Source organism: Herpailurus yagouaroundi, unplaced genomic scaffold (genome assembly GCF_014898765.1).
Source record: "Herpailurus yagouaroundi ecotype Mexico unplaced genomic scaffold, PumYag 67641, whole genome shotgun sequence".
Taxonomy (NCBI): Eukaryota; Metazoa; Chordata; class Mammalia; order Carnivora; family Felidae; genus Herpailurus; species Herpailurus yagouaroundi.
In genome coordinates, this window is record NW_024420442.1 from 7,663,572 (window position 1) to 7,677,768 (window position 14,197).

A 14,197-nucleotide genomic window follows, 5' to 3' on the forward strand; every position below is an offset into this window, starting at 1 on the left:
CAGATGGACTCAAGTATTTCCTTGGGGAATAGTAATATTTCCCCCAAACAAGCCCCGAATTGGGTGGCACAATAACTTCCCTAAAAAGTGAAAAAACAAACAGACTCAGGAATGTTTCATTACAAATTATATAGCACATCACATGTCCTTTTCTAAAGATAATCAGAATGGAGAGGCTTTTTAAACCTCTTGTAAACCCTTGGTCACCGAAACAAAAAGAGGCTGGCAAGGTGGCTGGGGAAGGAAATGAAGGGAAATTAACATTTATTAAGCTCCTAAACATTTTCACACTTATGATCTCAGTTAATCCATATCACCACACCTCATGAGGTAGGTATGGGAGAATGTAACATAGTGAGTGATGGGAACTTCAGAGCCAAAGACATGTTTTCCAGTCCCAACTCTCACCACTTCTTAGCTGCAGAAACTGACCAGTTATTTTTTCTCTAAGCCTCAGTTACCTTCTCTGTAAAGTGGAAATAACATTTCATACCTCAAATGAGGAGCAAATGTAAAGCACCTAAAGAGTCCTGGAACAGAGTAGGTACTATTAAAGGTTTATCATTATTATTATTATTACTATTATTATTATTACTTTTATTTTAATCACTGTGATTATTGTGGTGTTGATGATGATGATGATGATGAATTCAATTTTGCAGATGAGAAACAGGTTCAGAGAGCTGAAGTAACTTGCTTAACGCTACACAGCTAGTAAACCTGAAAAGCATCTAGGAGAGTGTGTGCCACAGTAGCAGGTGCCCAATTGTATTTGCTTTCTTCCTTCTTGATTTAAAACTCAACACTTTTCGAGGGCACCTGGGTGGCTCAGTCAGGTAAGCGTCTGAATTTGGCTTGGGTCATGATCTCAAGGCTTGTGGGTTCGAGCCCTGCATTGGACTCTCTGCTCTCAGCACCGAGCCCACTTTGGATCCTCTGTCTCCCTCCCTCTCTGCCCCTACCCTGCTTGCTCGCTCTCTCTCTCTCTCTCTCTCAATCATAAACATTTTTACAAAACTCAACACTTTTTTGAGAATTTTATTCCTTAAAAATAATGAGTCAGGCTCGACTCAGCTAGGTTAACGCAAAATGCTACTACCAGTCACATAAATTCATGCAAATTAACATTTTCTTTTACTCATCTACCGATGCAATACGTGGAATAAGACAACAAAGTAGATACCTGAACTCACAAAAAAGATAACAACTGGGTCCACAGTTTTGCCTAATGTGGAGTAGTTCATTTCTCCGCCAAAGAGGTATGTATTTTCTTCCCTCCCAGGTGTCTCCATAGTGGGTCAGTGGCAGATAAGATCCCAAGTTTCCAGACCTTCACCTCCTGGAGCTTTATACTTGAGTTTATAGAAGTCAGCACACCAAAGGACAGTGCTAGCTAAAAATGTAAATAGGTTGACAATGTGTTTATGTAAGTTCACAGATGATAGATTCCGGTTTTCGTCCTTGGCCTTTCTCTAGTCTCACTCTACATGTTCTCCCTGGGTAATATCATCCATCCCCAGGCATCTCCTACTGTAAGATACCAATGGATGCAAATATACGTATATCAACAGTCCAGATCTTTCCTGAACTCTAGACATGCAGTTCCAACTGCCTGATAGCAAAATCCACCTGGATGCCACCCAAGCATCTTAAACTTAACATGTCTCAAAAGAAACTCATTCTCTTCCCTTCCAAATCCACCTCTCCTCCTGTTTTCCTTCTCTTGGTAAATGGATCATCATCCTCCCAGTTTCCCAAACTAGAAATCCAGGCATCCTTGACTCTTATCTCTTTCCACCTCAGCAAGTAATCACCAACTCCTATCAATTCCTCCACATTGATATCTCTGGACTCTGTTTCTTTACCTCTTCCGATACAGCCAAAGTTTATACCTTCATTGCCATTCTTAGCCTGCCATTCAGTAGCTTTATAGATTGTCTGCCTGCATCCAATTTTTCCCAACTGCAATCAATCTCCTACACTGCTGCTTACACATCTACAATTCTCCTCTACACTTCCCATCCTAGAAATTATATTCCTCATGAAATTCTCCATCACTTAAAAGCTGTGGTTTTTTAAGCATGAGGGGAAAAAAAAGGAACTCCAAAATTGGGCATGCAATACTTTTTGTGATCTGGCTCCAATGTACCTTACCCTTAGCCACACTGAAGTTTTCACCATCCCAGGCCTTTTCACGGCTTTATGCTTTTGCACCTGCTAATCTACCCTCTTGGAATGCCCTTTTCCAAGTCAGAATTTGTTCAAATTTTAAGACCTAGATCAAATATCACCTTTCTATGGACCCTGTGTATTTCCATACCACTTTATCTATAAAAGTACTTATTGCATTTAATTGCAATGATCCGTTTGATCTCTCTCTTCTCTACCACATTATGCATTTTCTACAGGCAGAAACCATGGTGGTTGACTACATCCCTAGCACTGCCTCAAGGCCTGACACGTAGCAAGTGCTAAGTAAAAGCTTATTGAGTACAGGTTATTGAAAAAAGTTAGGATGGCATCATAGAAGGCCAATTTCCATATTCCCCAAATTCATTTTGGTCACAAAGCACAGAGACAAAATCTGAGGCTGGCTAGGCTCTTTATACTGACTCAGTACAAAACTGCTCATATTTTTAGAACAAACTGTCACTAGAAGTGCATTCTTATTTCAACTCACAACATGTTAGTCAAGCACTCCACACTTCAATCCCACAGCCCACAACTCACAATTTTAAGTTCATATTCTATAAACACAGCCTTAAAGAAAAAAAATTTAATGGGAACTACACGTTTCTTAAAGCATGAAAGACCCAAAAAAAAGTTAGGCAGAAAAGTAAAATTGTTTTATAACAAATTTACAGTCGCCATTAGCAGACCAAATAGGAAAGATTAAAATGAATTATTTGAAAAGACAGATACAAAACTTTTACCAGTTATGGTAACAGCTAAAACATGTGTAATATCATTAATACCATAAACATTTAAGGCATGTTTAAATGCTAGTATGAATATATAAAATCTTTGGCTCATTTTAAAATTTCTGTAATGTAAGATTCTAATACTAATTAGAATACAGTAATTTTCATTTCTACTGACTGCATTTTACATGGCCTGGGATGATGCCTGAGAATCTGCACTTCTAACATGTTCATGGGTGATGCCGCTGCTGCTCGTCTAGGCTCCATGCTTTGACAACCACTGATCTAGAGAACCAAAATTTTTTTTTGTCATCTCATCAATGACCTACTCTTTTTAAAAAAATAAGGAACCTGTGCCAATGTCAATATTTAAAAAGCAGTTTTCAACGCATGATAAGTTACTTACGTTTTGGTTGATGGCAACTTATTCCTTAAATAAAAAATTACAGAGCACATAATATATGCAAAGCACCATAGAAAAATAGAGACCAGTAAAAAACTCATGATCCTCATCTTCACTGACTATACAGTCTAGGAATGTACATACAAAAGTAATAAAAGTCAGCAATCGGTACAAAGGGGATGACAGTGCAAACAAGGCTCTGTGGCAAAGACGCTGGAAGGCTCGGCCTTGAAGACAGTTGAGTAATTAAGTTACAGGAGGTAGCAGAGAAGGGCATTGCAAGGGAAAGAGAACAACAAGGCAAAAGGACGGAACAGGGATGAGGTGGGATCCAAGGAGATCATTTAGGCAACAAAAAAACAGTCTAGATAAGACAAAATGAGAGTAGTGATAATGATAATAGAAAGAGGAAGATGGATTTGAGACATGTAGAAGTTAAATCTGCTGGAAGAGGCAACAGATTAGGTAGGATTAGGTATGGAAAGTGTATGTGGATAGCTGGAGAGAATGGAAGCATCGCTAACAAATGCTGTGGTGGAAAGAAAAGGAGCGGGATTGAGAATGTCAGTCGCTTTAGATACATTGATTTAGAGCTGCCAGTGGGAGTGTCCATTCATTTGCAAATGTTAAGCAGGTAACTGAAAATGTAGGGCTTGAGTTTGGGAAAAATGATAGAGCTGAAGATAAATATTTGGAAGACACCCAACTAGATGTGATCTGTGAGGCTCTCTGAGTAAAAGATTTCAAAGGGATGAAGCAGTGGTCCTCAAACTTGAGTCTGCATCAGAATCCCCAGGAGGGCTTCTTAAACCACAGATTGCTGGGTCCCACACTCAGGGTTTCTGAATCCTAAATCTAGGGTGGAATGTGAAAATTTGCATTGCTAACAAGTCCTGTGGGAGGTGCTGCTGTTGTTGCTTCAGGGTCCCTCAGTTTAGAGCCACGGATCTAGATAATCAAACCTATTTTTTTTCATTTCAACATTGATGTATTCTTTTAAGAAAATACTAACCTGTGCTAACATCAGTGTCTTTTCTTCTGTGTAGTTAAAAGAGTATCTAATATTGTTTCGCTGTCAATTTTAAAGAAATAAGGAAACTATTTCTATCTATCTGTTTTCTATTTATTAAAAAGTGTCTTGTTGGGGCGCCTGGGTGGCTCAGTCAGTTGAGCATCTGACTTCAGTTCAGGTCATGATCTCCCGGAACGTGAGTTTGAGCCCCGCATCAGGCTCACTGCAGTCAGCACAGAAGCTGTCAGCACAGAGCTTGCCTGGATCCTCTGACCCACTCTCTCTCTCTGCTCCTCTCCCTGCTCGCTCGCTCTCTCTCTCTCTCTCTCTCTCTCTCTCAAATATAAACATTTTTTAAAAACCAGTCTTGTCAATCTGTAATTAAGAAACCAAGGCTGTCCAAAGGATCTGTTCCACATTATGGCAATGGTCAGAAGGGAAGTTCTTACTTTCCCTTAGGACTATGTTGCACAAAGTTTTGCATTCTGACGACAAATTTTCCGGACCTTTGTTTGGTGGTCTCCGATAAAGCTCTTTTAGAAGCCAAATATTTATGGGGAGACTGGGTGGCTCAGTCAGTTAACAACTTCAGCTCAGGTCATGATGTCACAGTTTGTGAGTTCAAGCCCTGCGTTGAGCTCTGCGTTGAGCTCTGCGTGGGGCTCTGTGCTGACAGCTCAGATTAGGTGTCTCCCTCTCTCTCTGCTCCTCCCCTGCTCGCACTCTGTCTCCCTCTGTCTCCCAAAATGAATAAATGTTTAAACAAAAAAAAAAGAAGCAATGGCTTGAAAAGCACTTAGTTGTTTACTTTTCATCTTACTATAAATTATTTATCCTTCAGTCTGTAAATGGCTATTTGTAGGATTAGACAAATTTTGAATGCCCTGATAAGAGGATTGTTGCATCTAAATTCATGCATAATCCGTAAAAAGCACATGTAACCTACAACCTTAGCCAGATTGGCATATGAACAAATTCACTAAGCATATGTAAGCAGTGCGCATTATTAACCAGTTAACATCAGCAAATTTGTTTTTGAAAACATAAGTTTACACACACAAGCATTCCCTAGTGAGAAATATTAGTTCTAAAAATCCAGTAAAAACATACCTTGAGTAGATTTCTCTACTTCCTTCCTCTTCCTACTCTGGCTATTGTAACTCATCCTCAGCTCTTGGTTATACTCATGCAGAGTTTCCCTGGAGTTGTAGGACTGCCTTGGTTTCCTTCCATCTTCACTTTCATCAGAAGAACTGGTATAAGCTAGATCCATTTCGTGCTTGACTTTTGAGAGAGGCTGGTAGGGTTTGCAGTCCGTTTGCTCCATGTCTGATTAAGCAAACTCAATTTCATGAAAAGAAGGAAGAACAACTTCTTTCAAGTAAGCAGTCCTGAAAAAGAAGGAAAAACACAAGCCTTCTTAGATTTGTCCTTTGGAGAGGAAATGCATCTGGCAGATTCACAATTGGTTCTGATAATACTATCAAAGGAGTGAAGCAAAAGACAAACTAGATGACAAGAAGCTAGCCTGAGGCAACAATAACACTCTGTGTTACATGTGCACATTGGCAAGCACTTAGGATTAAACCGGAGGTTGCGGTATCAGAAAATACTCGAGGTGGAAGAGAGACAGCCTTCAAAAATATTTGTATTGGAATGCAGATAAAGGACAATGTCTTCTAAGGTGTGTGCGTGTTTTAAATGTTAATTCAGTGGTTAGATTAAAAAATATTCTGAGATCCGAAAGTGGCTAGGAGTACAAATACTAACCCAGCATATCCCACATTTGAAATGAAAACTGGTAAGGGAACTACATTCAGGAAAAAAAAAAAAAAAAACAAAAAAAAAAAAAACCCCCAAACTCACCTCTGGTTTAAAACTGCACTTAAGAAAGGGGTTTTGAAGAAGGGAAGAATTCTGAGTGAGAGAGGCTCATGAAATTAAGTGTCCTTGAGGGGGACTGAGCTCTTTGTGTCCATATTGTGGCTTTTGAGCCTCAGGCTTGCAGAGAATTTTTAATGAGTTAGGTGGCGGTAAATTTTTGTTCTTCATAGTACCGAGAGGATGTAAACAACACTTCTGGTGAGTATACTGGTATAGGAACAGCAAGCTCTAAATCGGGTTTAGAAATAGAAATTTTAAAACTTCATGATAAATCACTGAAAGAACCCCCCTTCCCCCACAGAATGCTGAGCTACAAGTCACTAAGGCTCTTAGGGCAAGTAGAGGCATTATCTGTCTTACTTAGCGCAGAGAGGTTTGAGAACATCAAATGCCATCTGAGATGTCAAAGTCCTCTGAAAATTTTAAAGCCCTGTAAAAATGTACTCATCTTCATCTCTTACGTTATTTTATCATTATTTTCATCAAACGCTGCAACTTTGCAACTTGGTGGGGTTTTTTTGTGTGTGTGCAATGTTAAAAAACCTACTTCAAACTGAAATAACTTTATGATTTCATTTGCAGTAAAATGGACTCCTTTATTTTTCTTAAGCTCTTCACCATATGCATTTTCAAGGAAATCTACAAACATCTAGATAGTGGTTCCTAAATCATGTGCGGTATCTCGCTTTTTGCAATTCCTGTTATATGTATAGCAAACGCACAGAATACAGAAATCGCTCAATAAAATGTATGGATTGACTATTACGCATTCAACGGTACCTAATGTTTTGTAGTATGAACAAAGTTTCATGAATCAAAGTGCTATTTCCCTAATCAAACGTTAAGGATCTTGAAGGCAGAATTGGAGTCTTATGCTTCCCTGTATCCCCTATACCACTTAGCACTACTCTAGGCACACACAAAGTAGAAACTATTTAACTCCTAACCTACAAATTCCATAAATGGTCTATAGAGATGGCTATTTTGGTCTGAATTAATATCAGAAATGAAGATACTTGGAGAGAAAGCAAATCAAGTATTGTAAGTAAATATCTATTGATAATCAACAATAGTCTAATCTCATGCCATCTCATGAGACATACTGCCTATACACTCCCCAACTTAGAGCTCCAGCACAATCTCTCCCCTGAGCCACAGACTTGAATATCCAATTGGCCACCCAATATCTCTACCTGGATATCTAAAAGGCATCTCGAACTTAGTATGTTCAAATCTGAGCTCGTGATTCCCACCACTTCCCAACCTTGCTCCTCTCACGGTCTTTCCCATCTTGGTAAACGGTGGATTCCATTCCTCTGTTGGCTCAGGCCACAGACCTCGATCCCTGTCATTCACATCCCACGTGCAATTCACCAGTAAATTCTTCTGGTGCTACCTTTGAAATATACCCAGAATCTGGGGCGCCTGGGTGGCGCAGTCGGTTAAGCGTCCGACTTCAGCCAGGTCACGATCTCGCGGTCTGGGAGTTCGAGCCCCGCGTCGGGCTCTGGGCTGATGGCTCAGAGCCTGGAGCCTGTTTCCGATTCTGTGTCTCCCTCTCTCTCTGCCCCTCCCCCGTTCATGCTTTGTCTCTCTCTGTCCCAAAAATAAATAAACGTTGAAAAAAAAAATTTAAAAATAAAAAATAAAAAAAGAAATATACCCAGAATCCAATGACATCTCTCCACTTCCCCACTACCACCACATTGGTTCCAGCCATCATCTCCCACCTGGACCACTGCAATAGCCTAATTGATGTGCTGCTTTTAACATTGCTCTCTTTATAGCACATTCCCTACACTATAGCCAGAATGAAGATTTTAAAATCTAAGTCATGTCAATGTCTCTCCTTTGCTCAGAAGCAGCAATAGCATCTTCTATCCTTCAAAATAAAAGCCAAAGTCCTTACAATGACCAACAAGGCCCCTACAAGGTTCACTTCTCCCTACCCTAACCTCTCTAAACTCATCCCCTGATATTTCCACCCACCTCATGCACTCTAGATGCACCAGCCTTCTTGAAGTGTCTGAAAATAACAGGCATGTTTCCACCTCAGGGCCTTTGCAGCCTCCCATAGTAAACCACCAAAAAAACACACACAAATGTCACTTCTCATCCTCCTTCCTGTGTTTCATAGCACTTATCACCAAGTGACATATATATCTATATCTATATCTATATCTATATCTATATCTATATCTATATCTATATATATTGCTTATTTGCTTACTGTCATCTGTGTCTCTCTACTAAAATATAAGCCCCATGAAGTATTTTTATCTGTTTTATTCACTGCTACATCCCCCAAATAAGCACGATGTCTGGAATATAGTAGACTCTTGATCAATACTTGTTGAATGAATTGAATACATCATTGCCCAGAATTCACAAGAAGGGCTAGAGAGAATGTGGAAATGAATAGGCCATAGTCTGTGCCCCCAAGGAATTCACAGTCTAATGCAAGTGATAAACAGCTCTACTACAGAGCAGATTAAAGGACTCCTAAAGAAAGACAAAGTAGTGTTTGAGCACCAAAGATAAAGATATTGGGAAAGACTGTACTTGATTTAGCTTATTTGTTCATCGCCAACACCCTCACCACAACCACCAAAATTCTACTGAGCATCTATGTGATAAGGCCAATTTGAATCTCTTTCTTCTTAGGTTCCCATAGCACGTGCTTCATAAACCCGGCTGGATTTTAGACCCTGACTTTGCTACAAACAGTGCAAAGTGAGAAACATATCAACAGTAGACTTCCAGAAATGCACCTTTGCAGCAGAGAATGGGACTTCCACCCAAAAAAGGAGCCATCAATAAAATTAATCTAATTTCATTTCAGCCAACACATATAGTTTTGCGTTCATTAAAGGATGAAAGTTTACCCAATAGGGGTGGAGAGCTATTTTCCACATAAAGACATTGATAATGCAAAAACATCCATCAAGATGCTTATAATTAAAAATAACTTAATAAGATGCTTTCCATTATAATATACAGATATACATTTTATTTTCTCTCCCATCTCCCACTTGCTTTCTCAGTCAAGTTTGGTTTATTCTGATTGAGATTAACATAGCAGAGGTATGGTCAAAATAGCACTCCTGCCTAAGTCTCAGCTGGTTATGAATTTACACTTATCTTAACACCATTCAAACCTAACAAGTTAAATTTGAAAATGAAAAACATCTCACTTCTAATGCCTAATGTTGTGTTCTGGCAACTATTATTTATGATGTTAAAATCACCCTTATTTTTATGCATGGGAATCCAGACATTCTCTTTTCCCTCAGTATGTTGTTTATTTTGCAACATGTGAACTCTTGAGTGAGTGAATGAGTGAGAGAGAAAGAGAGAAATATTCCTATAGCTATTTTGAACCATTCTTGAAGTTCTAATCACAGCTATGAATCAGCTAGGAATGTCACATCGATTCAAGGTTATTGAGGGTCCTCGGAAGCAATCTTCCTTTAAACCACAAATTGGTATAAACCAAGAGAAAGTAATCCTTCTCTGCTCCCTGACCCCCAATCACAACTTCTTGTCTGTTTTTAATGTTCATTTGTTTATTTTGAGAGAGACAGACAGAGAAAGAGAATGCACGTGTGCATGAGTGGGGGAGGGGCAGAGAAAGGGAGAGCAAGAATCCCGAGCAGGCTCCATACTGTAAGCAAGGAGCCAAACTCAGAGGCTGGATACCTCGAACTGTAAGATCTTGACCTGAGCTGAAATCAAGAGTCACATACTTAACCGACTGAGATACAGGTGCCCCCACAACTTCTTATCTTAACATTTGGGTGTGTGGACCAGGTAGCAGAAGATACATTCAGCTCTCTTTAGGCACCTGATATGGAGACGCACAACTCTGTGTGCCTAGGGCCGTGAGAGTATGTAACCGTGACATTTACCAAAATCCTGTGAGGCAGAGCTTGACTTCACTCACAAATGGTTTACTTTTTGAAAATAAAAAAAAGTAGGAAAATATTAAGACAGTAACAGAAGTTTAAAACATTAAACCTAACAAAGTTTGAAAGCACAATAATTCTCAAAAGATGCTGTTTCCAATACTCCAAGGTAAAAGACACGTTCATATTTGCTTAATTGACTTTTTCATTCAGTGCCCAACATGGCATCCTGGAGGTCCACTGATGAGCATGTGTTATTTATTGAGACATGATGAAGACAGTGTCAACTCACAGAAATACCAAAAGTATACATAATGCTATTCGCAGCAAAGCAGTTTTTCTTATTTCTCTATTATTTTGATAATGATAAACTTTTTTAAAAAAGGAATTGTGGGGGCGCCTGGGTAGCTCAGTCAGTTAAGTGCCCGCCTTCAGCTTGGGTCATGATCTCCTGGTTCATGAGTTCGAGGCCCCCATCAGTCTCCCGGCTGTCAGAGCAGAGCCTGCTTCAAATCCTCTGTAAACCCCTCTCTGTGTCCCTCCCCAACTTGTGCTCTCTCTTTCCCAAAAATAAAATAAACATTGAAAAAAGAAAAAATCGGGGCGCCTGGGTGGCTCAGTCGGTTAAGCAGCCGACTTAGGCTCAGGTCATAATCTCGCAGTCTGTGAGTTCGAGCCCCGCATTGGGCTCTGTGCTGACCGCTCAGAGCCCCAAGCCTGTTTCAGATTCTGTGTCTCCCTCTCTCTCTGACCCTCCCCTGTTCATGCTCTGTCTCTCTCTGTCTCAAAAATAAATAAACGTTAAAAAAAAAAAAGAAAAAAAAGAAAAAAGAAAAAATCAAAATCAAAAAGGAATTGTGTCAGTAAAACACATGCAGCTATTAAGAAACAGTAAAAAACAAAGGTCAATTATCTGCTCTACTGCAGAAGATACATTCACATAGATCACACAGTATAAATTCACACGTCACTACCTGTGGTTTACCTTTGTGTTTTCCACTTTCTACTCGCTAACAAGATAAACTCCACGGTGACTACAGAAAAGACCCATGGAGGTATATGTTTATTTCTTCAGCCACCGTAAGGTTATGAAGAGACAACCTGGCACGTGAAAATCGTTGGCCTTGAAATGGCAGAATAAGCAAGAATAACAACAGCCGCAGCTAACACAGGTGGAAGTCCTCAGGTGGCAGGCCTACCAGGCACTGTTGTGTTTTTCACACATTAACTCCTTTAATTCTAATTGCATCCTATGAAGTAGGTACATCTTATACATAAAGAAAATCAAGGAACAGAGCAGTTAAGTGACTAGGCCAAGGTCACATAGCTAGTAAATAGCAGAGCTGAGATTTCAATTCATACAGTCTGCTCCAAAGGCCACACTCTTAATCACTAATCTACATTGTCATTCAGAAGACACCCGGCAGAGTGGCCTAAGGCAGATAACCTCCTCTCTCTTAGGGCTTCTACTTTTTCTAAATGTAATAAGGAGATTAGATCATCTTAAAGAGCTCATCTAGATCTAAAATCTCATGATTGTACATGAAATTGAAGGGAAGCTTAGACTGGCCAAAAAAAATGGTGGGTTTATGTGAAGCAAAATCAGTCAGAGAAAGACAAATACCATATGATTTCACTCATACGTGGAATTTAAGAAACAAATGAGCAAAGGAAAACAAAGAGAGAGAGAGAGAGAGAGAGAGAGAGAGAGAGAGAGAGAGAGAGAAAAACAAAAAAACAGACTTAACTATAGAGAATAAACTGATGATGACCAGAGGGGAGGCGAGTGGGGGGATGGGTTAAATAGGTGATGTGGATTAAGGATGACACTTGTAATGGAGCACTGGGTGATGTATGGAGTTGTTGAATCACTATATTGAACACCTGAAACTAATATTACACTGTATGTTAACTAACTGGAGTTTAAATGAAAACTTTTTAAAAAACTACCAAAAATGGTGGGTTTCTTCAAAGCCAAGTTTACATTATTTATCACTCCCCCTCCCCTCCTCTCTCCTCTGTCCCTTTCCTCTCCCTCTTCGCAAACCTTCATATACATTCCCATCAATTATGGGGTAGTATATTAAAATATTACTTTTGAATCCATTGGTAAGTGTATATATTTATGTACTGGAAATAAACTCCCTACCTGTTCCTCTATCGTGTTATTTTCTTTCCATTTCTTATTATTAATCATATATACACCCTCTCAAAATGGAAAATAGGCCTGTCCTACACGTAGCAACTCTTTATAGGTTGGAGCCTTCACCAAAAAGACGTACTCCACTCTAGAAAAAAATTAAAGAGTACACTGGACATTGCTCAAAGAGAACTGGCCTTCTTCAGAGCACAAGACAGAGAAAATGAAGCCACCCAGTACCTGGAGAATACCTAGCAAATGGGGCTAGTACTCCTTGGGATTATTATAATAATTTTTCTTCAGTAAGGACCTTTTACATTAATGGATATGGACTCAGTCAGAAACCTCTGGACTAGTAACAAATGGTGGCAAGGATGTGGAGAAAGGGGAACACGTGCATTGCTGGGGGACATGTAGATTGGTATAGCCATAATGGAAAACAGTATGGAGGTTCCTCAAAAAATTAGAAACAGAAATACAATATGATCCAGCAATTCTGATTCTGGGTATTTGCCCAAAGAAAATAAAAACATGAATTCAAAAAGATAAATGCACCTCTATGTTTATTGCAGCATTATCTACAATAGCTAAGATGTGGAAGTAACCTAAGTGTTCATTGATAAATGAATGGATAAAGATGTCTTACACACACCCCCACACACACAGGGACAGAGAGAGAGAGAGAAATAATACTCAGCCATAAAAAAGAATAAAATCTTGCCATTTGCAACAACACAGATGGACCTAGAGGACATTATACTAAGTGAAATAAGTCAGACAAAAACGGACAAATACCATATGATTTCACTTACATATGGAATCTAAAAAACAAAGCAAAAGAACAGGCAAAACAAAACAGAAACAGACAAATACAGAGAAAAAACTGGTGGTTGACAGAAGGGAGGGGATGAGGGGATGGGTGAAATAGGTGAAGAGGATTAAGAGACACAAACTTCCAGTTATAAAATAAATAAGTCATGGGATGTAAATTACACCATAGAGAATATGGGAGAATATGGTCAGTAATATTGTAATAACTTTGTGTGACCGATGGTAACTATACTTAATGTGGTAAACACTGCATAATGTATCTAAATGTGAAATCACTATATTGAACACCCGAACCTAATATAATACTGTATGTCAACTATACTTCAATTAAAAAAAAAAAAAAAAAGAAAACACTGGACTTAAGAAGCCCTTAAATGGAAAGTGCACTTTTGGCTGATTCTTCTCTTACCTTTCTTTGTTTTTTTGTGTTTTGTTTTGTTTTGTTTTGTTTAGAGAGAGAGCATGCAAGTGGGGAAAAGGAGCAGAGGGGGGAGAGAAAGAGAGACAGAGACAGAGAGACAGAAAGAATCTTACACAGGCTCCACACTCAGCATGGTGACCTACGTGTGGCTGGATCCCATGACCCTGGGATCATGACCTGAGCTGAAATCAAGAGTCTGTCGCTCAACCAACTGAGCCACTCAGGTGTCCCTCTTTAAGTAAACGATTAAACAGTGAACTGTTGTGAGGAACAAAAAAAAGCTGTAAAAGCAAAATCTGCCTCCATTATCTTACCAGCTTCTAAGAGTGCTGTCATTCTGGTCCATTTCCTTCCAGTCATAATACACACATACATTTTTTCATGTTGCTTCCTTCACTCTAGATATTTTTGCATTTTTCTACAGATTTTCTGTAACCATCACTTTTAATAGCAGTGTAGAGTGGATGTACCATAACTTACATAGCCATTCCCCTATTGTTGGGTATTTACATTTTCTGTCCCCATTTATAAGTATTCTAACTAGAGTCATTTGAAGATAACACGAACGTCTTCAATATTTTTTATTATTTCCTTAGGGTAAATTCCAAGAAGTTGAATTAATAAGCCAAAAGGTTTGAGCATATTTGTGGCTTTGGGGGATTATAATGATTTACACTGCC

General features: G+C 39.2%; 1 protein-coding gene across 2 annotated transcripts in view; it reads right to left on the reverse strand.

Annotated features, from left to right (window-relative positions):
• The window catches only part of TENM1 (teneurin transmembrane protein 1), a 796,361-nt gene that overhangs the window by 560,223 nt on the left and 221,941 nt on the right, over positions 1-14,197 (reverse strand). For both annotated transcript variants that reach the window (XM_040467962.1, XM_040467961.1), the window contains exon 3: positions 5,447-5,727. In XM_040467962.1, coding sequence (XP_040323896.1) covers positions 5,447-5,663 — 217 coding nt within the window. In that variant the 5' untranslated portion in view covers positions 5,664-5,727. The remainder of the gene's footprint in view (positions 1-5,446; positions 5,728-14,197) is intronic.